The sequence below is a fragment of the Varanus komodoensis genome, unplaced genomic scaffold (assembly GCF_004798865.1).
Source record: "Varanus komodoensis strain SLA01 unplaced genomic scaffold, ASM479886v1 scaffold29_1, whole genome shotgun sequence".
Lineage (NCBI taxonomy): Eukaryota > Metazoa > Chordata > Lepidosauria > Squamata > Varanidae > Varanus > Varanus komodoensis.
The window spans coordinates 6625810-6652161 of NW_025335759.1; the positions used below are offsets into that span (position 1 = coordinate 6625810).

At 46.8% G+C, this 26352-nt stretch overlaps 1 protein-coding gene across 1 annotated transcript in view; it reads left to right on the forward strand.

Annotated features, from left to right (window-relative positions):
- The window catches only part of SLC9A1 (solute carrier family 9 member A1), a 69806-nt gene that overhangs the window by 24921 nt on the left and 18533 nt on the right, over positions 1-26352 (forward strand). The window contains exons 2-3 of the mRNA XM_044435027.1: positions 18008-18468; positions 25733-25983. Coding sequence (XP_044290962.1) covers positions 18008-18468; positions 25733-25983 — 712 coding nt within the window. The remainder of the gene's footprint in view (positions 1-18007; positions 18469-25732; positions 25984-26352) is intronic.

Sequence of the window (26352 nt, forward strand, 5' to 3'; positions counted from 1 at the left end):
CTGCCTGCCCTTTCTTTCTTCCTTTCTTCCTTTCTTCCTTGCCTGCCTGCCTGCCTGCCTGCCATCTGCAGGAACTTAGGGAAAGGACTTGAATGACTGAGAAGACAGATTTTGTAAAAAGAGACCTAAAAGTAGGAGTTGGCACATCCCCCCTTCTCCTAACTTTCCGCTGCCTTCGCACGGCCTTTCAGACTCGCTTTCCTCTGAATCAACGGCTGCATGTTCTGTATTTTGGTCTCCCCCTCAATTTTTCAAGTGGGCTACCCTCCCTTTTAAGTTACAGGCTTAAAATATGTTTATGTATTTGAAAAGCAGAAGCAGGTAAGGAGAAAAACTCGCCTGCGGATTTGGGCTAGTGATAACACAGAGTTCATTCAATCCGTGTTTTGTGAAGTCGGCTTCTGTTTATTCATTTTGTTTATTTAAGCTTTTCTATAACATTCTTTAGCAATATGCTTTCAAAATGGTGTATGCTAAAAGCCATATAAAAACAGTACATCATATCGAAGAAAAAGCTTTGATGTCCATAGGACATCTACACGACCAACAAAATTCAAGCAAAACAATAATTGACAATAAATAATGAAAATACGTAACAGTAGTTTAACAGTTGATCTACAATGTACCAATACCAATGTGCATAAAAACAGTGTACAGTTGGATAATTGTATTTGAAAGTTAAAACAGGGGGAAAGTAAAAAGGTTTTGACCTGGCACTGAAATGTATATAAGGTTGACACCAGCTGCACCTCCCTCGAGAGTGGCTTCCCGAGTTGGGATGGCACAGCCAAGAAGGCCCTTCCCCTTGTGGCTGACATCTTTACTCCCTTTAAAGGTGGCTCCCAGAGAAGGACCTCCATAGATGACCTTAGGGTCTGGGTAGCTATATATGGGAAGACAGAACTGATTCCCACTGAGCTAGGCCATATGAGAATTACATGCACATGAAGATGATGTGTACTTCCGTAGCCATTGCTTCCCTAGCAATTCCAAAACTCAAATATGTCTGTGTCCTTTTGCTTGGACCCTGTTTGGGTGCGGCAAAGCTAAACTAGCACAGAGGTATATTTGCAAACCTGGCAGTTAACACTCTGAAAGCCGTTTTGCGTGCCTTTGCACCTTTATCTTCAGAGGGGGCGGGATAAAGAATTATTGGCCAACAAAATGGAAAAGTTGGTAAGGAAAGGGCAGGGCTGCTCCTGTTAATGCACGGACACAGGCCGTGCCTTTGAAAAGTAGCTCCATGCTCCTTTAGGAGGACAGCCTTGCTCTCTGATGTTGGAAATGCTCTCTTCTTGTATGCATGGTTGAGCAGGAGGAATATGCGCGGAAAAATATCTGCAAAGATTGTGGTGGTAATGGGAGTGTGCAGATCCACCGCCTGCGTCCTCAGTCCAGACTGGACAGTGCTTGGTACAAAAATAGTTTTCTATTAAACTTTTAAAAGTGCCAAGAGGTTGGGGAGGCTTGAATCCCCCTCCTTTATCTCCTGCCTCACTGCAGTCCCAGAATGATCCCCCACCCCGGCATTTCACCTCCTGAGCCAATCTTCTGTAGTGGAGGCAGGCGAGAGCGATTCCTCCCCCTGACCTTGGGTGCCCTTCCTCCTTTCCCTTTCCCTGCCTGTGCTGGGATCCAAATGCTCCAAGTTAAATGTAGGTGGGTGGCAGGAAGTGGCCAGGTAAGGCGATGCAGTTCCTGCTGAGCTTCTTCCCCAGTCCACCTCCCCACCCCTGCCTGCAGCCGCCCTTCATTTTTACGGGACGGTATTGTGCATTCAGTATTTGCCAGAGTGGGTGGGATCTGGAGAAAGGTGCTCCCTTCTGACTGGCAAGAAATTGCTTGAACCTGCTCATTGTGAATTTAATTTTAAGGCCCAAAGGGGCATGGCCAGTCTCCCATCTGCTTTCTACAGATAAAAGAAATGCTACTTTTTCTGAGAATGTGTGTGACCTCTAAAAGATCTTAGCTTTGAGTGTTCAGAAGAGGAAACTGTAATTCTAAGTATTCGTCACCTTCATTAAGATGACCAGTTGCTTCTGCCCTTCCGGAATGTGCGTAAGTTGTGAGAAGTCAGTCCAGTTTCTTTGACTTTCCTGGAAAATGCTTCTCTTATAGGAAAGCATGTCCTGCCCCAATCTGGCTCCATGGGGGAGCATCTTTTCTACAGCGCATTTTTATTCTGTGTTAACCCCTGAAGCTCAGTGGGAGACTGTGGGCCAGTCCCCATTTCTCTCAGCGTACCCTACATTATAGGATAAAAGGGAACTTGAGAACCGCTAATTTGAGCTCTTTTGGTATATACATATAATTAAATGTATTGAAATTCTGAAAGTGGAAACTTATTTCACACTCAAAGTGAGCTTTAGGCTAGCAAACCAACCAATCAGCATCAAGCTTTGCAAAGATTTCCACCAACCTGGCAAAACAGTGAGGCCCAACACAGCCTTCCTTATGTGTGCCAATTTGAATATTGTCCGTCTAGGGTTTAAGGAAGGAAACATATGCAGCTTGGCAGGACTCTGAATATCCTTTGGCCTTAAAGGCACGACTGGCCAACCTTGTCACTTTAGCTCTTGGAAGTTGACCTTGGCTAAGAATGGGGCTCTTTGCTGGTGTCTGACGGTCGGGGTGTGGTGTGTGTGTCTCACTCCTTTCGGCTGGAACAATCGAGCTGCCACATCCTTCAGAAGGGCAGCTTCCCAGACAAATGCCCCCTTTTTGTTCCCTTTATAGAAAAATACAATTTCAGCAGCTCAGCTGCTCTTTGCAGACAGTATCTGGGACAGCAGCAGGACTTTTTCTGGGTCATGTTGTTTAGTGAAGAAGGAGCAACAGGTGGACATTGGAAGCTTAGCTGTGCCTGCGTTTTCTGGAAGGCGCTTAACCGTCTTATGACCGTGCCTCATTCGGAGTCTTTTAGCCTGTTGTTTTATGCCTCTGTAGGAATAAAGGAAATGCCCAGATACTGATAGGTGTGAAAGGATGATTTGAAACAAGGGAGTAAAGAGATTTAAAGGGTAACAAAGAAAATTACTTGGCCCAAAGGAGGGGAGGGGCTAAAATCAGGTAGCACAAGGTATGGGGAAACAGGCATGTAGGCAGGAGGGCCAAATACTTCCTGATTGTTTATTGACAAGCCGGGCAGAACAAAATGAGCCTATTGTAGCCCACCAGGGGCAGGGCTGGATTGGGAAGAAGGGCCGGTGTTGGGGCAGCGTGGAGTAGGCGGGCGGAAAGAGTGTAACCTCTCAGTACCCTATTAGCCAATTAGGGGAATGGAGGAGGGAACAAGGGGCCGGGAGCAGGGTTCAAAAGGGGTGTGTGAACATGTGCTTGGGTGAACAGAAAAATGGGTAGGAAACCATTTCTTTCTGTTCCCTTCATTGCAATAAAGTTTTAAAAAGAACTCTGCATGCCTGGAATATTTTTCTCTTCTGATGGAAAGGAAAGAGTGTTTATAACAATACCAAGACTTAACCCTAGTCTATTGGAACTCATTGGACCATTGGTCTAGTCCCTGCACCATCTAACCCAGTTTCATCAGTCCTGATGGGCAGTGAAAAGGCTAAAATGCCTCTTCTAATGCTTGAGCTAAAATTTGCTGGTATTTTCTTCAAAGACCCGATGCATTTGGCCCTTCCCACCGCTGGAATGCAGCCTGAGAGCTGCTGTGAAATGCAGTTTGCCCCTCAAGCTGAAAGGTGTTCTCCACCCCTGGTCTGGAATAAGGGAGGTTACAGGGAAGCTATTTTCCCTACTGGCCCTGCACCACCAATCATTAATTCCCGGCTCCATCGTCTCGCCTCATAAAGCTTAAATCAAGGCAGGGCTCTGAAAGCCAGTTTTCCCTTATAACTGGTAGAACTCGCCTCTGCAGCACTGAAGTGTGACTTACTTGCTGATGGGTCTTAAATGCAGCACTTCTCCCAATTTCCCCAATCTTGGCATGAGAGAAAAGCAGGAGACAGATAGAAGGAAACCTGGCCAGGCCCTGGAAAGACAGTGTGACTCAGATGCCGTGTGTGATCTTGGCAACATTGCTGCAGCTTGCACACCCTTGCTTAGGCCCACAAACAACAGTGTTGGTGATGTGAGCAAAACACTCCCTCCCTCCCTCTCCCTCTCCCTCTCCCCCCCCCTCTCTCTCTCTCTGTGTGTGTGTGTGTGTGTGTGTGTGTGTGTGTGTGTGTGTTTTAAGCAGAGTTGTTTCTGCAGCATCTCTTCCTGGTCTCTTTCTTCATGACGTCTGGCGCAGGTGATGTGAGATGTGATGACACTGCCAGTCCTAGGTGAGGTGCAGAGCAGGGATGCTGCATCCTGTCGCTTACGTTGTCTTTGACTGTCCTCTGACAAGAGTTTGGTCTCACACCTTAGCAACCTCCCATTCCTTCCAAGTGTTGAGTGACTAACCACATGTTACTCAGTCTGAATAATATCTAATAGCGTAAAATATTTGCATGTCAGATATCATTTATGCTTGCTTAGTCAAGGAAGTTATAATAGCACGTCACGCTCTTGAATAAACCTCTCGTACAATGCTTTTCATTCTTACCCCACATGCAGCGCTGAATCTTAGTTAGGGATTAATTTCAATGGAAAGTGTATGTTTGTATGTTTATCAATTTGTGATTTATCTTTTTGCCCAGATAGGTCAAGGTGACTTGCAAGTTTAAAACTCAAAATAGGTTTGCACTAAAACCATCACTGAAATGGAATTAAGGGCAGGAGAGAATCTTAAAGGAGAGAGGGAGAGAGAGAGCATAAAGCAGAGTGCATCCAGGGTACAGTCCTATGGATGTTGAGCCAGAAAGAGCCTGTGCTGGGAATTCTAGGGCTCCTTTCTTTCTAACCATGAATAGGATTTCATCTTTAAAATATTGGTGTGTCAGGTGGAACAAAAATGGTTTAAGAGCTCGTCTCACCTTGAACAAAGAAGGGCCCTGTTTGATCTCCCTTAGACTGGAGTTGCTCAGGTGGAAACCAGCCACAGAGAAAGCCCCTCCTATTTGTTGACCAGTCTAGTCTGTCTTGGTGGTGAGCCATAGAGAAGGGCATGTAGGGAGGAGCTGAAGCGATGGGCAGTTTTACATAAGAGGAGCCTGTCTTTCTGATATCCGGGCCCCAAGACATTGATATATTACTTATCCTTGAAGAACTACAGAGTCTGGAGGGCCTTCCTGCAGGGAGGCAGTGGTCTTCTCCCACCTCTTTTTGCTGTAAGAATTGTACAGGTTTAGACCTGCACACACCATTTGAACTGTGGCTGTCTCAGGCTTTCTGGCATCAGCTTAAAAGATGGCTCTTCAGGAATGAGCCTTGGGTAGTTGTATCACCGTTTGCATTTCTTTCTCTTTGCTTGGACTTGTGCTCACCTCTTCTTGGCTCTGGCTCTTTTTCATGCTGGTTATAGCCTGTTTGAAATTGCAAAACCGCAGGGTCTTAAAATGTTTTATGACTTGATGTGTATTCTTACTGCAGTTTAACTCAGTTGTGTGCTAATTCAGCAACCACATTTGGGTAGAGAACATGGTCTGGACTTTTTACTTTACATTGTTAGTTTTATTGGTTGTTTCATATTGTGTTTTTCCAGCTGATGGTGGTGATCGACGTATTAAGACCCCAGGAAAATGCCTTCTGAAGCATTTTCCTGACATTCATTGATCGGTTTGTTTCTTTATATGCACATGCGTGTATGAGAGTGAGTTGAGCAGTTTGCATGATACACCATGGCTTAAATAAGCCATGGTAGCTTGTTTAAGCTGCAGCATATAATGCGTAACATTTGTTTAATCACCTACACAGGGACGGCTTGATATCTCCTACCCCAGGCAACATGACTTATTGGAGGCGGAAACAATCTTTACATAATCCGTGGGCTGCTGTTGTTTCCTGACCATCAAGCCACACTGCCAGCATTCGGATGGCACACCGTGGGTGGGTGATTATGCAAAGGGCTTGCAGCCCATGCCTGCATGCATTATAGGCGAGGCAAGCCATGGTGATCATGTGAACTGGGTCAGAGAGAGAGAGAGGAATGGAAAGAATGTTGAACCTGGTTTACAGCCATTAAAATCACACCGTGACCATAAAAGAAAGAATAATGCACTGATGTTTCCCAACGAGCCAGAAGCTTGGCTCCCTCCATGGGCCCTGCAATTACATCTACTAGCACAAAGATTTACACTGAGTTTTGTGATGGTCTAACCTCATTTCTGAGTTATTTTAATGGTACCTGTGTTGTTTTTTAATGGATTTGAACAACAAAATAGGCAGAACATGCTTGGAAAATGCTTCCTTTTATTTCTCCATGAATAAGAAAAGAGTGATTTAATCCTGGGCGGGTTCTTGGAAAAGTCTCCCTCCTCTTTCCCAATTCCTGAATAGTTTCGATTGGACAGCGTATTCCTGGCTTATGAAATATAAACATATTCAGCCAATGCAGCTGTAATATGCTCTCATGTTCTGTGTTCATCAAAACCACCGACAGAATAATCTCCATAATATTTGCATGTATTTTAGTTGAGAGCCTTTCCTTCTTGGCCAGATTTCTTAGTCCAATCAAATCAGTTTCTCCAACTGAGCTGTTTTGTAGGAACTCACAAACCAGCACTTTGTCAGTGTTCAGGCTCTTGTGATTTATTCTGTGTTTGCTGCTGCTGTCAGGTCTGTTATTAACTCCTTGTCCATGTTTCTTTTTCACGTGAAAAACCTCACTAGGTCAAAAGTACTCTATAATCTACAAGGCTTTCAATCGCTTCTTTCGCTTGCAGCTGCTCTGTCCATCCAGAAACTCACATCTACCGGTAATGAATTGGATTAGTTAGAAATTGCCAGCATCTGTCGGAACTGCCATCCATTTTTGCCCTTTCTGAGTTTGGGATTTCTTAAATAAGTGTCAAGCACATAACTGCATTTTTAAGCTTAGCTGTAGCCCATTTGTGGCAGGGGGCTTCTTGACACTCACACATGCTTTGGGAAATGATTCTCTGTTTACTTAATTTTTATTTCATCTTCATGCCACCCAATGGGTGGAGCTTTCGAGGCAGTTCACAGCTGAGTAAATACAAAAGATACAGTAAAAATACAAAAAAAATTTAAAACAAAAATTCCGACGTGCAAATTTAAAGCAGCTAGAATTTTTAATTTACAAAAAATATAAGACAGATTAACATCTAAAACACATGCCAGCTCTAATGCCAGTTCCAAGCAGCCCCAGCTGGACTGCAGTGGCAGATGATGGGAAGGGTAGTCCATCAATGGCAGCGCAGCCTTGGCTTTTCTACCTCTGTATTTCTCATTTGAATATGGCGTTTCCATTGTGCCTGAAATGGCTCACAGCATAGCAAAGGAGAAAGTTGAAGGAGGCAGTATTTATTGATCAGCTGAAGCCTGTTATCAGGGTAACAGATGGGATGCTGACACAAGCCGTGGTGCGTGGGTTAAAGCAGCCTGATTGGCTGGGAATGAAGGAGGCGGGGTAATCAGTGCTGAGAGGTGGCCACGTTCCTGATGGATCGGTCCAGCTTTTAAGTGGGACTGTAACTTTCTGATGCTGGGAATGATTGACGGCAAAAGGAGAAGGGGATGGCAGAGGACGAGGTGGCTAGATGGGGTCACTGGGGCAGTCGGTGTGAGCTTAAGTGGACTCCGGAGGACGGTGGAGGACAGGAAGGCCTGGAGGAATGTTGTTCATGGGGTCATGATGGGTCGGGCATGACTTTGTGACTAACAATGAGTAACATTCTCCTCCTTGGGTTTGAGGCCGGTGTTTTATACTGCAACATTTCACATTTTAAAAATGCATATTTAATTTTTTTATAATTTTTAAACTTTTAAATCTGTGATTTTTAACATCTGATATTTAAAATGTTATCACATTTTAAGGACTAAAAAGTCTATGGGTTTTTAAACATTAATATTAAAGCTTAAAATTCAATCTGTATAAAGTGATATAAAATTTTACATGTTTAAATCTATATAAAGCAAATAAACTGGATGTGCTGAGGCTGATCGTTCTGCTTATTTGTATGTCTTACTGCATTATGTGCATCGTATAGCCTGCACTTTAGTTTATGAACAGCAGTAAACTTCACTGTATGTAACGAGTCGATGGGTCACATCCCAAAGTCATACTGGTGATTTCCCACTGATGGAACAGGACTGAGCTGTGGTTTTTGAATGCACGGAGGAGGAACCCCAGTTCCCAACAGCTACAGATGATCAGTAAAGAAGGAGAGAAAGCCATACATACTTGTATATGTCCTTTCTAGTCACAGGGCTTCTTGATGCAATGGACATCATCCCAAAGGCAAAAAGCCGAAGGTGAGGCAGCAGAGGTGTGTAGCCATCCCGAGACGTAGGGGATGGGATAGAAAAGCTTTTAATAAATAAAAAAAAAGTAAAAATAGACCCTAGGGAGGAGCAGGCCCTGACACCGCTCGGTAATGCTGGAATTGTAGTCTCTTTTTGCTCAAGAAGCACTGGGCTGGACAGGCTGGACTTAGATGGGGGAAACAGCAGAGATGGCCAAGGTGTTAGAACCAGACTCCTAAGAATACCTGTTCAACCCTGCACTGCTTGTGTGTACAGCGCCTTAAGCTCATATGACCTTATTCCTAACCACTGCTAAATTGTGGCTCAGTTTGTACTACTTCCTAGCTTCCTTTTCCATTTTTTAAGCATCCTACTCATACAACCATCCCTTTCCCTCGACTGCTGTGGCAGGTGATGATTTGATGGAGTTCTGCATGGCAGACCATTTAAAGAGCAGGAGCAGCCAGCCAGGCTGGGCTTCGTGACCAGCATAGCATTTGGCTGCATTCTGGCAGCTGCTGTAAAGTACGAGTTCTGAGCAGGCTGGGCTGGTGTTTGAATTCGTGTCTTATTAGCACTGAAGGTTATTTATGGGTCTCATGCATTGGGAGTGAGTCATGGTGTAACTGTGCTTTTCCAGATGAGAAAAAAGCCAGCTAGGATGTTTCTCTCTTGTCCTCCTCTTAGAGATCTCCGAAGAGTGAGGGCTCTTGTTTTGCAGACTTGAAAAATGCAGTCGGGCTGCCAAGTCCCAAACTCTGAGATTGGAAGGTCACCTATAGCAGAGGTGTGAATCCTCAAGCCTGGGGACAAATCCAGTTCTCTTTTGTTTCCTGGTTGGCCACCTTATTTGTCCTATTATTGTTTGGTGATGTCTTGACTTTTGTGCAGCTTTTCCCCATTCTGAATACCTTCCCTGAATTTTAATTATTGGCAGTAAGAACTCTAAAATAAATCAGACTAGTATTTCTGATCTCATTGCTTTTCCCTTTGCCCAGCCCCCTTTTACCACCATTGGGACCTTCTCCAAAATTGAATTTGCATTGTGGGATTGAAGAGATTCTGCACCCTTGAATTAAGCCATCAGACTGTGGTTTATTGGACCAAGACAGTTGCATCTAAACTGGGCTGTTGGGTATTGAAAATGTATGGGCAGAGCATAAGGGGAGGTAAACAGACACTCCTATGAGATGGAAGATCCCCAGGGGGCACCTTGAGACACCCACCCAGGACTGCATTCTGCTCCAGGTAGCTCCAGCAACAAACACACTCCCTACTCTCTTCTTTTGAGACTAGTCACAGAGTTTATCCCAAGTAATGTGAAGGAGAGGTCATTACTTGGTTGCAGTGAGGACGCTTTGCATGCAAAATGTCCCTGGATCAGTCCCTGGCATGTCCAGGGAGGGCTGAGAAAGATTCCCACCTGAAACCCTGGAAAGCCATAGCTGTCAGCCAGTGTTGAGAAAAGTAGGCTAGATGGACACCTGGTGTGACCTGGCTTTTCCTGATGCAGTGAATTGGATGATGTCATGGCTTTGTGGAGCTACTCAGGTTTGGCTGCATAATGACATCACAGAGGGCAAATGAGTCCGATTGGCAGAGAGAAGGATGTTGGCTGGGTTGATCTTAAATGGTCCTACCCAACCAAGGATCATGCGGTGCATGGAACGCTGCCATTCACAAATGCACCCAAGCTGAATGCAAGCAGGGAGTGACTTTCATAAAAGTTTTTAACAATGTTGGCTTGAGTTACAGAAAAATTCAAACTGGAAACACCAGTATGAAATATTTGACAACATTGGCAGTGTAAGTTCAAAGAGAAGCTCTCCCCATGGATGAGAGATGGCAGTTCTGAAGGACACACTGCCATCCTCTGTGTCCTTCAAGTATGAAATCTCCCAGGTACTAGTGCTAAGAAATTCCAGAGCAGTGGCTATGTAAAGTCTGTTGCAGCAGAGAAAAGCAAGAGCCATATAGCTCCTCCAAGGGCTCTGCTTTACCAGATACAGTGAATGGAAGTGTCCTTCAACAGAGAGTGGTAGGGGGAGATGTGGGGGGAGAGAGTGTCCTTAGTATTTGTGATGTATGAAGTAGTTCTCCTGGCCTATTAATCAGCAATCTGGTTATCTGTAAATTTGCACCCCACAGTTCTGCATACTTGAGGTGGCTTGCAATAAAACTGCAAGACAGGTACATCAAAAGAAATCTAAAATAGCAGTGAATTCAGAGCTCAAAGCCACAAAGAAGATAACAGGGCAGGGGAGCTAATAGGGAGAGTTACATTCTTTACAGTTGTTGGTTCCAGGCCAGGAAGGGCTTTAAAGTTCAGCAGCTTTGCATAAAATCAGCCTAGCTTGCAATCCTTTACTGGACACAAAATAATTCTCCCCTGCATGCCACCACCTGGTTTGATGTCTGGATGTCCTTTATTGGCCTGTCATTGTATAGTGCCTGCAACTGGATATTTTCCTGCCTGGGGGCTTAAAATGTAATAAGAAAGGGGCAACAGAAGGGGCAAGGTAAAGGAAGCTTTGTAACAGCAGATTAAAAGGGAAGGGTCAAATGCAGGGTTGGGAGAGGAACTAAGTGTTTACCTCTTTCAAAAAACGACAAATAAGCCTTAGCAGGAAGGGAGTTCCAAAGAAAGGGGCAGGCCCCAGGGAAGAGAGGTTGTAAAAAGCAGACTGTAGCTCATGGAACAGATTAAAGCCCTGTTAAATCCAGAAATCTGTCCACAGCAGTCTCTTCCTCCTAATTTGCATTGATTTTTAGCCACGGTTTACATTTTTCTGAAGCACATACATCCAAGAGCTTCGATGCACTTGAAACATTTCTTGCCAATATTGCAGAATGCACATATTACCAGTATTGTAACTACTCTCAATTTTTTTGTAGGTCGAGTCAACACTATTCAGTATTTCATGAAGGTCATCTAGCCTCATATATTTCCCTCTATTTTGCTCTCATTTTGGGGTGTGATCCCTGATGTAGGACCACATGATACAAATGCCGTCAGTATTAGTCACCCTGTTGATTGGCTTCATTTGCTCTCTGTGATGCCATTGAGTCGCTGAAGCTCATCAGTTCCATGCAGCCATAATGTCAGGCAATTCACTACATGATTGCTGATTGGCTGCGATAAACTCTGTGACTAAATCTAGAAGGAGGCAAACGTAACAGCGATCAGGGAAAACAATGACGCCAAATGTGACTGGGGGAGAGTAAAAAATCACACATAATGGAGGGTTCTTGTTGGAGGCAGGGAATCTCCTTCCACCGAATTGTTAATGTTTATCTGGAAGAGGCATGGGAGAAGGCATGTTTTGCATGAGACCTGAGCAAAGTTAACTGTGACAGTCGAGCATCACTGCATTAGCACATTTAAGTTTTTCATAAAATGTTGAATTCTTTTGCCTAGCTTTTCTATGGTCATCTCTTAAACAACAGATGAGTTAAAACTGTCAGAGTACTGTTTGCATAAGTGAGCTAGCAATTCTCCCTGGGTTCTACCTTCAGAGACAGAGGATGGAACACACATATAACAGTTGGACAGGTCTAAGAATCCCATAATATGGTCAGCATGCTTTGCCTGGGCAGATACCAACTTGATGGGCTCCAATTCCTATCAGCCTCAGCCAAGCATGGGCAATGGCCAGGGATGATGGGAGTTTTCATTCAACAGCAACTGGAAAACCACAATTCCCCTATTTCTGATGAGGTTATTACAGACATGTTCAGTCAGAATCCTTAGAGACCAAAAAAGTTTATTGATGTTTGAATGAGTCCTGTTTAATTTTAACTTTCACTTAATCAGACATTGGTTGCACCATTTTGGTACTTTAGCAATTTGATGTATCTGTGTGGTCTATGAATGCCTTGGGATCAATGTCTTTTATTCTTTTTCATATTTCAGTATATAAGAAAAGATATTTACTATTGGTTAAAGCATAACATTTGTGTTTTTAATTGCAAAAATGGTAAGATTTTAAAGAAGTACATAGCAATTTGCCATAATGAAAGTTATTCTCTATGGATGGCATTCAATTGCTTTTCTCATATTTTGGCTCTTAAGCATTTTACTGCAGTCAGGATACAAGTTAGCAGTCTATTTGGAGTCTCTCAATCCATCCTCCTCCAAAGAAAGGAATGCAAAAGAAAAAGGTGTAAAATACCTTTGAAGAGGAAGATATGGAAGAGGACAAACTTCAGCTAGATGTGACACATTATCTCTATGTGTGTGTTGCTGTTAGGAGCTGTCAAGGCATCTCTGACTTACGGCAACCCTATGAATGAAAACTCTCAAAAATGTTCTGTCCTTGACAGTCCTGTTCAGCTCTTGGTATTCCTCATGTTCTTCTTGCTTTCATTTCTTCTACCATCAATGTCCTCCCTGCACGTCTTGCTTTCTTGTGATGTGCCTGGAGTAGGACAACCTCAGTTTGTCCTTTTTGTTTCCAGGGAAAGTCTTGGCTGGATTTGATCTGGGACTCCCTTGTTCATCTTTCTGTCTTTCCAGGGTATTCGCAAAGTGCTTCTCCAGCACCATGCTCAGGACTCATCCATTTTCTTTCTATAGCCTTCTTCACTGCCCAGCTTTCAAACGCATGCAAAACGATCAGAAATAAAGCACTAGGGATGATTTCAGCCTTGGTCTTCGGTGGAATGTTCCTGGGAGTCTCATCTTCTGGCTCTTGTTTAATTTTGGATGATCTCCTCTTGGTTTACAAAGTAAGAATTACTTAGACCTGGCTTACTGTTGCCACCTTCTGCACAACGTTAACCAAACTTAGTTTGAGTGTCACTGTTGTCTGAGGAAGTGCCCCCGCCAGTGTCGTGCTGCCACTGCCTCCCAGTAGCTGCCCTGCCCAAGTTTTTCTGCCCCTGTCACCATTAGAGATAGCCATTCTCTTCTGCTGATGTGGCTTTTGCATCTGAAGTCAGGGGAGGCATCTTAGGCTGGTGGCTCAGCTTTGAGCATTGCGCCATTGGTGACCCTGCTCGGAAATCAGACCAGTGAGAGAATCTGGCCTCCAAGTCACGTCCCTGTTGGCTTTGCTCACACTCTCAACTTCCTCACCATGTTAAGGTGTGCATCCAAGAGGGGTTCCCAAAAGTACAGTGGGATATTACCAATGGGATCAGACCCTCTCAGACGTACTTGGAAGATGCTTCACGTGATGCCACCTCTTTAGTTGGTCTACAGAAATGGGGAAAGTTTTGAAAGCCTGCAGGAACTTTTAGCTGGCAGGAGTAGGTTCCCGTGGTTACAGGGATGAGCGAGTGACGGGAATGACTGCTGGGAAGCATCAGTATTGGTGCTGCATCTCTGCTTTCCCAGCTGTGGGGAAATCATGAAAATAAGCTCTCCTGACAGTACCAGGCGCTTGCTATTATGCCATTTCAGCAAGCTGTACTGAGGAGAAAGGGGAGCACGGTTATTCTGTGAGCCCTGCTGAAGATGGCCTCCTTCATCTGCAGGAGATAAGAGAGGATGCAGGGCCATTCCACCAACACTGAGGAAGAACTGCTTAATTGCTCTTCTCTCCCTCCTTCCTTGACTCCTTTTTCCTGTGTGTTGTGCCTGCTTAGATTACAAGCCTGTGGCCAAGGACCGTCTTGCTTAACTGATTGTAAGCGAGTCCAGGAGCTGCTGACTGAAGAGCTGGAATGAAAATACTATAAATAAACGAAGAGCTTGGAGGCACTTTTGAATATTCTCAGTTTTTAAAAGCTACAACTAGTACAGCCTTCTCCAATGTGTGTGTCTCTGTTTTGGACTGCAGTGCATATCATCCCCAACCAATGGCCATGCTGGTTGGGGTTAATGGGAGTTGATGTCCAACATCACTGGAACAGTCCGCATTGGAGAAGGTTTTTCTGGGGGGACTTGCAGTTAGTTTCTTTTCTAGCAAGGTTTCCTCTGGACATTTCAATCCCCACTCCAGTTTAGATATTCACACATTCTCTTATTAGCATCACCTCTACTTCTGGGTTTGTCTGGGAGCCAATTGTTCCTGGGGAAGGTTTGCTCCTTGCTTGAAACTGCAACTCCTCAGGCGATACTGGTAGACAATATCAAAATGTTTATGCCAGGGCCCAAGAGGACTCTGCAGGTTTGGTTGTTAGAAGGAAGGCCTTCTCTGCCTGCTCACCTGAAGCCAATTCTCGCTTGCTGCAGCAGACCAGGCGAGTGGCGATGTATAAGCCTGCATTTAGTTGGGCTTCCTGTAGCCTAAATGCCTTGTTTGTTAGCTGGGGCTTTTTCTGGCTTTTTCCCCTCTGACTTTGGCTGCATGTCGCTGAGGAACGTTCATAGTAGCAAACTAGTTGGCACTGTGGTTATAAAAGCATGGGAAGTGCAAAGCGACTGGGTGTTCTGAATTCTGCAGAAATGAAAGGCGTAATGAAAGTGCATCGCATGTTGGGGTATTTTTAGAACATCACAAAAAAGCCTTAGAACCCTTCATTCTCATTAACTCAGGAGTGCTCCATCCTAATGGAATCTTGACAGCCCGTGGGGACAATGTGAGAGACGGTAATAATTGCTAGACTTGAGTTTTTAATTCATACTTGACTTTCTGCCTTTTGTAAGAAGAAAGTGACTTTGGCAGTCTCCAGCAACTTGAGTAGTTCACAAGTCTGCGGGTAGCTGATGGGAGTTGAAGGGATCTTAACACTGGCTGCCAACTTCCATTTGCCTTTTGTTGTGCTAATTTTGCGTGCACTGAGAATCCTTGCAGGCAAAATGTTAGAAACTTGGCGCTTGGGGCTTGCAAGGTGCAGGACCACAAAGGAGGAGGAATTTTGACACGCTCGGGTCAAGCAGGAGTGTCATGTGATCTCTACTGCTCTGTGCTGGAAGTTGTCCGGACTGGAATCAGGATCCTTCAGCTGCCCCATGGTGGTGGATCACTCAACTGCAACTTGGAACCGCTTCCTGGCAGTGAAGTTCTCAGGCTCTGGACTGGCTTCAGCCACCAGGGTCAGCACCCAGGCCTTCCTGGATTACAAGGACTATAAAAAGCTTCCTCGTAGGGCTGCACAAGATTTTCCAGCTCCGGAATATTTCTGTGCATTCTGGTTCTGATTCTTTGGCCCTGTCTGTCAGCACTGGCTCATCTCATGACAGCCCAGCGAGCTGCGATGGTAGAGCCCGGGGCATATCTTGGAGGAAGAGACTGCCAAACTTCTGTTGGTGGCTAAATCTTCTGCTATGTCACCAGTTTACTGACTACCTGCTCTAGTCAGTCCCTTTTAATTTTTCTTGTCCTCCTTCAATTAGACCCTGTATCTTCTCAGTGTGTTGGACTACAACTCCCATGATCATCCTGACTGGGAATTAGAACAGCTGCAGTCCAACACATCTGTAGGGGGGCAAGTTAGGGAACACTGATTTCAACTGAATTTCTTTATCCTCTCTCTCTCTCTCTCTCTTTTAAGGCCTCAGTGCTTAGAAAGACTCTGTACAACTTTATTATGTTCAGTCTGCCTGGCAGTAAACCACACTGCAAACTGGTTTGAATACCAACCATTATTTATGGGAGTGGATATCTGGTATTAGATTTGCCCCTCTTGACCACTGTTCTTCTTCCAATATTGCAAAAGCCTCTCTACTTCGGAGTGCGGAGTAGGTGGAGATGGAAATAAAGTTGGTGTCCAAACCTACCGTGTTTTCTGTACTTGCTCCTTTTAAAATGCCATTGGGTATATATTTTCCATCTAGCTGTTGCAGCAAGTGGCTGACTCATCGTTTTGTCCTTGGATGACTCCACAGAATTCTTGTCCTTTAGTATATGAGGATTGAGAGAGTGCAGCGGGATGTCGCGGTGCGAAGGAGCCAGGTACAGAGCTGCTGTATCAGAGAAGCGCCTTCTGCACCGGTGGAGGCGCTTGCCATCCCAGGACTGCTGTCTGGGGTTTTCTTGGCAGTGTACAGAATAATTGCACTGCACCAGCTGGGCTCAGCAAGCTCTATTGTGTACTATATTATCGTTCTGCACCAACAAAGGCGAATTCTGTGAGCTGCATGCATTATGTCGATTAAATAAATGTGCCACTGCATTCTTGCACTGGTATTCAGGAATAATTTGTTTCTATTCCCATCATTATGCCTCTTTTGACCTCATCTGACGCTTCTTGGACTCTCTGTGGATGTCCATGGAGTTGTTATTTGTATGAGCCAGTGCCACTGCAGTGGTGTGGGTGCCCCTGCTGCTGGTGCCGCTCTGTGTGTGTGTGTGTGGGGGGGGTTCACTGTGCTCCACCATGCCCCCATGCGATCCCAGTTAGATCTGACACCTGCCAGCAGCCTGTTATATTCCTGGAAGTCTTGCAAGAGGACACAAAGGGCTTCAAACAGGCTTCCGTTTTACTCTAGCTCTGTGTGTGTGTGTGTGTGTGTGTGTGTGTGTGTGTGTGTTCGTGGACACTCAAAGGTGTCTCAGCGAAATGGTATATTTTGCAGCTCAACAGGTTGTAAGCAGAACAGATGGTCTAATGTGCCCCAGCAGTTCAGCAGGAAAGAGCAAAGCAACTGAGGTGTTGATTAAAAATTGCTGCCTCTCTTGAAAATTCATTCCTTTGCCGGGGATTTAGAGGACAGAACATGCTGTGCCTTCCACTTGTCCTTCTCCCTGAAAAAGGAGGGCTGGGTTTTGGGGGACAAGAAAAATTCTTACCTTGGTTCTGGGCGGAAGGAAGCCCTCCTTGATTTTCTGCTTCTGCAAGGGGAAGCTACAGCAAAATGTTGCAGTAGGGAATGCTTTCTATTCAGGAAGGAGAGCCGATGTGATGTAGTGTTCGAGTGTTGGACCGAGACTTGGGAGATCCGGGTGCTAATCCCCACTTGACCATGAAGCTCATGGGGTGACTTTGGGCCAGTCACCAAGTCTTATCCTAATCTACCTCACAGGGTTGTTGTGGAATAGAGGAGGGATACAGATGCAGTAGTAGCAATAATACCAAGTCTGTCCACTCCTTTCCATTCCCTGCCCTACCCCACTGCTGCCCCACAGCATTCAGTAAACATCACATGGCTGCTCATCCATTGGTTGTCCCCCATCCTTTAACATAACTTTTCTAAGACTTTTCATATCCTCACAACAACAAGCCTGTGAGGTAGGCAAGGCTGTGACTGGCCCCAAGCCCTCCAAGTGGGCTTCATGGCTGAGTGGGTACTAGAACCCAGATCTTCCAATGCTCCCATGCTGACTCCTCAGGCTGGTGTGTATTAGAATGTAGGCCACCAACTTGGTGTACTCTGGCTATGATGGACTACAACTCCCATGATGGCTAGGGATGGTGGGAGTTGTAGTCCAACATATCTGAAGGGCAGTGGCTGGGAAAGACTGAGGTAGGTAATACTGAGTTAGATAGCCCAATGGTCTGGAAAGGATTAATGAAAAGGGCGCCTTACTGCAAATATGCCCAATTTTTGTAATTTAATATGGGGTATAGAATCCAATTACTTTCTTGCTGCAGAATCCCGTTGCTTTGGAATCACATTATTACCTTCTGTATTTCTTCAAGCTTTTTCTGTTTCGGACTCTTGCCTTCCTTTTCCTACTGTGACTCTAGGAAGATTTTGTTATTGTAGTTTCATAGAAAGTTGTGGGCAAAGGAAGGGTTGGCGGGGGCACCTTGACACCCCCAAATAGGGACTCACCTCTGTCATGTCTTTTCCCACCTCCAGGATTCCATGTGATTCCCACCATCTCCCGCATCGTGCCGGAGAGCTGCTTGCTCATCGTCGTCGGACTGCTGGTTGGAGGGCTGATCAAGGCCGTGGGCGAGGACCCCCCAGTCCTCCGCTCGGATGTCTTCTTCCTCTTCCTCCTCCCGCCCATCATCCTGGATGCGGGCTACTTCCTGCCACTGCGCCAGTTCACGGAGAACTTGGGCACCATCCTGATCTTTGCGGTCGTGGGCACGCTGTGGAACGCGTTCTTCGTGGGGTCGCTGCTGTTTGGCGTGTGCCAGATCGGCGTCGCTGGTCTGACGGACATTGGCCTGATAGCCAACCTGCTGTTTGGCAGCATCATCTCGGCAGTAGACCCTGTTGCCGTCCTGGCTGTGTTCGAGGAGATCCACATCAACGAGCTTCTGCACATCTTGGTGTTTGGGGAGTCCTTGCTCAACGATGCGGTTACAGTGGTGAGTAGAACGCAGGTGCTGCCGGGCTGTGAGAAAAAGTGGGCAACCGGCCCTGTTTTGTAAACATGCGGGGGGACATTTGGGCTGCAGCCTCTCGGACTTCGGGGGACCAAATCCAGCCTGCTCGGGGTGCTCCAGGCCCTGAGAAGACCATACCCCCTTCTGTTGTCCTCCTGTTTGTCGAGCGGTTTCCTGGCTTTCACCCAGCGTTGTCCCTTTGGAAAGGCTCTCCTGAGGCTGGGATGCTGGCAGCAAATGCTTTCTGACCATGCCCCTTTCTTTCCCCTTTGGCTCCCCTGCCCCAGCGCCATGCAGCCTCAGGGATTTTTTGCTGAAATGGGCTTTGGCCCCCAACCTGAACGAAGTTCCACCTCCCTGATTTAAGGGAGCTGAGCAGGAGAGAAGTACCATTTTCAGGATGACAATGCAGCAGGAAGCACATTTGCAGAAAAATGGGGAGCACATGAGGGGGCTGCGTAAGCTGCCTTTGGTTCCTTGCAAGAGGAAGAAACCTGTGGTACACATAGAGTAATGACGCAGAATTTTGTATTCCTCTGCCATAGCCTTATTATTATTTGTTTGCTTATTACATTTGTCCATTGCTTCTCACCACAAAAAGCAGCGCACTAGGCCAGATCCGGGGACTTGGTTGCCAGATAAAAAGCCTCCTAGTCTCTGGATCACATTTTGAATTTTTTTTTGGCAGACTGTTGTGTACGGGAAAATGACAGCCCAGTAATTTGCAGTGTAAACTGGATTCTCCTGTTATATGCTAGCCTGCAGTGAAAAATTGGGAGACTTAGATTGGCATCAAGTGCTGAGGAATGCAATTGTAGCTGGCAGGCAAACATCAGCCTCAGGCTGAAGGGGTCTGGAGTGTGGATGGAATGACATGGAGGACTAAGCTGTTGTGGGGAGCAGAGGCTGCTCTGGGCACGGAAGATGCAGGGCTGAATAAATCTAACCAAGCCGGGGAAGCAGTGGCGGCGGCAGAAGTGGGTGAGTGAGAGGGTGTGTAAGGTCGCTTTCCACAGGCAGGGCATCCTCCAGATGTTTTGAACCATTCCTCACCATTGCTGTGCCAACAGGAGTTCAGATTCGTCATTCCTGGATGCCACCAGGTTGGGGAAGGCTGGTATGAGGGCGAAGCCACTTAGCAGTAATCTGAGCTTGAGTCTGGCCAGGCGACAGTGGATTTGCCGCCCACAGACGGGCTAGAAAAAGGCTGAGGATCCCATCAGCCCCAGTCAGCAAAGCCAGTGGCCAGAACTGTTGGGTTTTGCTATCCAGAGCATCTGGGAGGCGCCAAGCTAGGGCTATTTGTGGGAGCCCTTGTCTAGGTCCCATTGTGTGCTCTTTGGGCGCTGTTCTGGTGGCCGTGCTGCCCACCCACCGTGCTTTGCAGGATGGAGGCTCATGGCAGAGGCCAAGATCTTCACAGCCCACCTTGCCTTCTTCTGAATTCTAATGCAGCGAGGCAGGAATGGAGAAGAACCAAGCTGGCAGCCCGGTCTTTCCCGAGCCGAGATTGCTTCAGGGCAGGAGGCCTGTACCTTTAAAGCTGGGCTCATGGCTACCTCACCCTGCATTTGAAAGGGCAGGGAGAAGTTTGGGGCAAGGGGGAGAACACCTATTTTTAGCTGGCTTGTTTAATTCAGCAAAAGGACAATAAGGGGTGACTAATCTATGTCAGGGTATCATTAGCATGTGGTCGAAGAGATTGGTTGTAATTTCAGAGCAATGCAGAAGGCGCGTATACTCATCCCCTCCCCAGAAGGAATTTCCCCTGTCATTTGTGGCTCATTTGAGCTGCTGAACATCTTTGCCCATTTTGACAGTTGGAACTTGGGACTGCCCTGCTCAGTGGTTGTGGGGAAAGAGGTGGGGCCAGAAAAAGGGGGTTCAGCCAGCTGGAGGCCTCCAGAGCACTGTCTTTGGCCCACTGATGGGCTGGATTAGTACCACAGGGCTGAGATTCAGTACTGAATTTGGGAAGCAAGACGCAAGGAGAGGAGCTCTTTTCTGCTGCTGTTCCTGGTAGTTGGTGCGGAGGGGACCTTCGCCCAGCTTAAGACAGTGCGTTGGCTGGGTCCAGCTTGACTAAGATGGCCCACGTCGAGAGCTAGGTTTCCCTTCTCTTTTTCAAACAACAGGTAGCGCTTGGGCAAATGCTCTTGATTTCCAGTGCACTTCCAGCAAGCTGTAGCCAGAAGGAGCCTCAGAGCATGCACAGAGCAGTTCATTGAGCCCAAACTGAAGACTGCTTTCAGGAACCCTCCATTTCCATACCTCTAGGCACCATCATCCTGGGGGTGCCCTTCTGGGGGTGGGCAAGCCTCTTAGAGCAATGCAAACCCTCCAGTTGGCTAGCCCTTCTCTCCTGATGCTGCTTCATGGGATCAAGGACTGGGCCAGGCTCCCTGGCTCCTCCCCTCCCCAAACTTCCAAACCCTGTGGGCTCCCAGGGTCTGTCCCATGAACACCTGGAGGCAGCAGCCTTGAGAGAAGCTCCCCCCTGCACTATCTCTGTGTCTGCAGAGTTCATTCCCAAGCCTCACATCCTCATCCGAAGCGTCGCTGTCACCCTGCCCTGAAACACGCACCAAGAACAGCTGCCTCTTTCATTCCCAGGAGCCCATCTAGTACAATTCAGGTGGGATTATTGCAAGGTGCTGGGACGGAAACCACCACTGAAGAGTCCTAGGTGGCTTCGATCGGTCTAGGAAGCAGCAACTTTTCCAGCATCCCTCACCATTCACTTTGCTAAGGGTGAACAGGAGTTTGTAGTTTATAGAATATATAGAAAAGCGGAAGAATTTAAACTCAGGAGTGGGGGACTATGTAAAGGACATGTTTTTCCTCCCACAATAAAAATGGAAGACGCCCCAGTAAGCAGCAGGCTAAGACTTGCAGTGCAGTGCACTGTGGAAGGCCGGCAGAGGTGGGGCATCAGTGCATTTCTGTCTCCTGCTTGGACAAGGAGAAAGAGCATTCATCCTTTTACTTTTTTTGCATTCCCTTCCTCAGCTAGAAAAACTTGCAAAGCAGCCTGCAGTTGATACACAAGAGGACACAACACAAAAGGAAAAGGGGGTGGGAAGAGAAGAGGAAAAAAGCAGGTGGTCTTTGAGCATGATGGGCGCAGGGTCCTCCCTCTGCTTCAGTTGGAGAAGGATCTGTCCAGGAAAGGACAGATCACCGTCACCGTCAGGCCCCTGCCTGGATGGAGGAGGATTTCCCCTGCTGCTCCTGGTCTTGGACACAGGGGGCCTTCAGCAGAAGGAAACCTGCCAAACAAGGCTTCCTTCCCGCAGGCAGCTGCTTCTCATTCTCTGCTTGGGTTCACTGGTGAACGTTGGTCAACATGTGATCTGGGAAAGAGGAACATTTTTCAGTAGGGCAAACCCTCCCTGCCCCTGGGCGTTTGTTCTCCTGCTCCATTGGTAAAGTAGCTTGAATTGGTTCACCCTCTAGAGCAGGGGGCAGCAACCTGTAACACTCAAAGAGCCATTTGGACCCATTCCCACACAAAAGAAAACACCGGGAGCCACAAAACCCTTTTGACATCTAAAATGAAGATAACACTGCATATATCGTTTTTTTACCTTAATGCTATGTGTATCTTCATTATGATTTAGCTGCAGCTCTTGTTCAGTCACTAAAAACTGTTGTTTTTAATCTTACTTTATAAACTAGTAGGACTCCTTTCATATATTTTGAATAGGAGAACAGCTTCCTGGAGAGTCGAAGTCAGTGCTAAAGGGCTGCATGCATTAAACAGCAAACCCCATAAGTTCGTCAGCAGTAAAAGCAAATGAATCTACCCACATACCATTAAATGTTTGGTTTTCTTCAGAAACTTTCCTTTTTGATTTATCCATGGTTGGCCTGGGGGGGGGGGGGCAGATCAGCGGTTGTGCCAGAGATATAGGTGTGTTTAGGGACTGATTAGCAGATAAACAGTCAAGTGCTGTGAATTGTGACAAGTCCCAAGTGCAGCTTTTAACATTCAGATGAAGGAGATTCCATTGGGACAAGGAGAATCCTTTCAGCAGGGTTTCGTGTAACATGAGAGCCTACAGGAAGCTTGTTTAGCAGAGGAAGGCAGCTTAACTAGCTGATTTACTTAGCTAGCTAGAGCTGCTTTCCTGAGTGTCCTGAGTGGAGCTTCGAGGAGATCAGTGGCTGTGCCAGCATGTGCTTTGTATTTTGAACGACGGAGCCGCAGCAGAGGGGTTCAAGAGCCACATGCGGCTCCGGAGCCGCGGGCTGCTGACCCACCCAGCATGAACGTGGAATGAGATCAGCCAGCTGGGCATGAGGAAGGCTGTTACTGAGGCCCTGTAGTCATTCTTCCGCAGGGAAAGAAACTTTTTCGTAATTGTGATCTTGTGCAACTGTTCTTCCTTAGAATAAGGAAACGCGTTGGAGGAACTGGTGAAGGCGAGAGAAAGAAAGCAGCGGAGTTCTCCAGAAGGGCTCTGTGGCTGAACTTCTGATGCAAACTTCAGCTTGGAGTGCTGCTGTTTTAACAAACAGAGATTTTTGATTGCATTCCCTGTTACCCCACTGCAAGGAAAAAAGGATGTTTGGAACTGGGGCCTCCTTCCGTGTGCTTCAGCAAGGAATAAATAAGTATACATAAGAGAGGAGCTAAAACGAAATACATGTAAATGTTAGTGTTGCACTTTGCTTTTGTGCAGTGTGTTTAAAGGAAAAGCTTGAGAGAGGAAACACTCAGCTGCGCAGGAGTGATGGATTCTCGTGTGTTTTCAGTATCCCCTTGTGCACACATGCACTGAATGAGGGGCCTGGGGCAAGACAGGCAGTGCACTCAGTGGGTGCAGAACCCTGGCTGACTGCCTGGAGGAGGGACTAGGGGAAGGGAAGGGAAGGTACCCTGTGGCAGAAGCACCCTCCGCTGCAGCACTTTCGTTGCAGCATCCCACTGGCCGTTGCTCTTACTGGTTCATAGCTGGAAAAGACCACTGTCTTTTTTATGAATTCTTTTATTATTTTTTTATTTTTTTATTTTAAACATTTCTATGCCGCCCCATTCGCCGAAGCCTCGGGGCGGCTCACAACATAAAATTAAAATACAATACATCCAAATAGACAACAAATTAACAATATAAAATTATAATTATAATTATGACCTGTTAGAAACAGATTACATTCATAAATGTTTATTTAATCCATAGACCTTGCACAAATTGGTTCAGAAAGCAGTTATTAAACAATAAAATGGGGATAAATTAAGGATGCAGTCCTATGCATGTTTATACCGGGAAAAGCCAAGCAATTCTTGGCATTAGCCAGCCAGCATGCTGGGAATGGTATGACTTTTTCCTGTATGCTCATGCATGGGCAGGTACAATAAATGGAAGAGAATCTATGTGAGACTGATATGAGGCTAATTAACTACTAAACATACCTACAGCATAAAATCAGCAACCAACTGTACATGATAAATAGTGGCTAATCTGTTCATCTCCCAACAGCCATTACTGTCAGCCATTAATTAATTGTGATCTCATCTTAATAGCTGCAGCCTATTTGGCTGTTCATGCTGTTTCAGGCTTATTTATGCCAGACAACAGATACGAAACGTGAAATCCAGTTGTCTTTCCAGGCCCTGCAAGAAACCTTGGGATTATAAAATGAGCCAGTGGACCGTCTTACATTCTTTGAGAGTCCCTGTGCCCTTCAGATATAGTTAGTCCTCGTTTGACAAAGGACTGGTTCACACACAGTGTGAATTATCAGAATCCATAATTTTTTAAACCAAGAATGGGGATCAGAGTCACATATTTCCTCACCATCTTCTGCCTTGCCCTACTCAAGACACCTTGATCCTGGCTGCTTCAAGTCCCAGCTCTCCATTACATTTTAAATGTGGGTCAGAATCTTAAACCATGATTTATCCAGATTTAAGATCATGGGTAGCAGTACTGGCTTCAGGATTTGGAGAGTCCTTGATGAGACACCCTCAAGAGGTCCCCTCCCTCAGTAAGTCTGCCTTCCCATTCATTGGCTGCCCCGGCTCCTCTGCTTCTTCCTCACGGATGCTGCCACTTGCTTGCACAACCCGCATTGGCCGTGGCATCCGCTGCTGCTGCTCCTCACCGCCTCCATTGCCTGGGCCAGAGCAGGAAGCAGGAGCACAAGCAGGTGGATAAAGAGGAGGCGCACGAGGCCGAGGACCGTGCTGGGTTGGGTGCCCCACCGTGCCTGCCCTTGGCGTTGCTCCTGCTGTTTAGCAGAGCAGCATTTCTTCAGTTATTCCGTTCCCTTCAGGTGGAACACATTGCAGTGGTTGAATTTGACCAGAATGACTGCCAAAGCCAGCATAAGAGCGGAAGAACCGCGGGAGACCAATGTTCGTTGCTGGCTTCCTGAACCATGGCTTGGGACTGCAAGGCCAAACTAGCTTGGGAAGCCAAGGTGTGTCCCCATCAGCCCTTTGTAGGCCAGGTGAGGTCAGTAGGTTTGGCCACACCCTCTGGCGTCATCGCCTTCTCCCTGCTCTTGCTGGCTTTCTTTGTACGGAGAGGCCTCTTTCGGCATGGAGAAGGAGACCCAGCCCCTGTTGGAAAAGGAGCCACGGTTCCCAGGGCTAGCAGAATGCATGGACTGGGCTTGCACCTCTCAGTGCTGACCAGACAGCTGAACTTCCTATTGTGTGTGTTGTCCTTCCCTACCGTAATCTCCAAGATGAGGCTGGAAATAACCATAGGAATTCCTCTGGGGAAGATTCCTCCAGGGGTTGGGGCTTGTAGGCCAACCTGCACCCATGGAGGAAACCCAGCTGTAGAACTTCGGTGCACTGGTAGGCTTCACCACCCTCGCTTTATGGAGCTTGGATCACTACCCCAGAAAAGCCAGAAGTACAACGCTGAATATATGGGGTATAAGGGAAAGTGATGGAGGGAGAGCGACTCCGGCTGCTGGAAATCCTCGGAGGGCTGAGGCGAGACGGCAACTCCTTTCCCAGCTACTGTGCTTCTCTGTCCAAGCAGCAAGAGGGCGGCTCCTTACCTGCACTTGCTTTGATGACTCTAAGGCAGAGATTATTTGCTCTCAGCAGGTCAAATGCTGCAGATTTCTAGCGCTCCCTTTTTGATCTGCTTTCCCTCCCACCTCTTCCCGTTGTGGGATACTAATTTTCTGCTTTTTTCCATGTTGGCATGCCTATTGGCAGTCTCTGATCAGGGCTTCCTTGTGCTGAGCTGGCATCTCCTTTCTCCCGGCTCTGCCACTCCAGGTCCTCTACCACCTCTTTGAAGAGTTTGCGACATTCGAGCAGGTCTCCATCACGGACATCATCCTGGGCTTCCTCAGCTTCTTCGTGGTGGCCCTGGGAGGCGTCTTTGTTGGAGTCGTCTATGGCGTCATCGGAGCCTTCACCTCTCGCTTCACTTCCCATATCCGCGTCATCGAGCCCCTCTTCGTCTTTCTTTACAGCTACATGGCGTATTTGTCCGCCGAACTCTTCCACCTTTCAGGCATCATGGCGTAAGTCCTGGGCTGGAGTTTGGGCTGGGCTGAGCCAAAGTGGGGCTTGGCCAGCAGGGCTGAGAAGCTGGACTTGGGTAGGAACATAGGAAGATGTTTCATTGCACTTCGGACAGGAGCTTTTCCTAGCCCCTTCTGGAGGCACCTTTTGCATGCAGAGCAGATGCTCTACCCCCAGGCTATGCTCCTTCCCGTAAAGTAAGGTTCTGGTCCTCATGGTTTTTAGTAAAGGGCTGAGAAAAAGAGAAGGTAGGAAGCTGCCTCAGAAACCCTGGGCACTGCTGAGAGAGGGGCAGTGTGGAACTTACCTGGGAGATTTTGCAGGACTAAAAGGAACAAGCACTGTCCTAGTGAGGAGGAGGAGCAGGA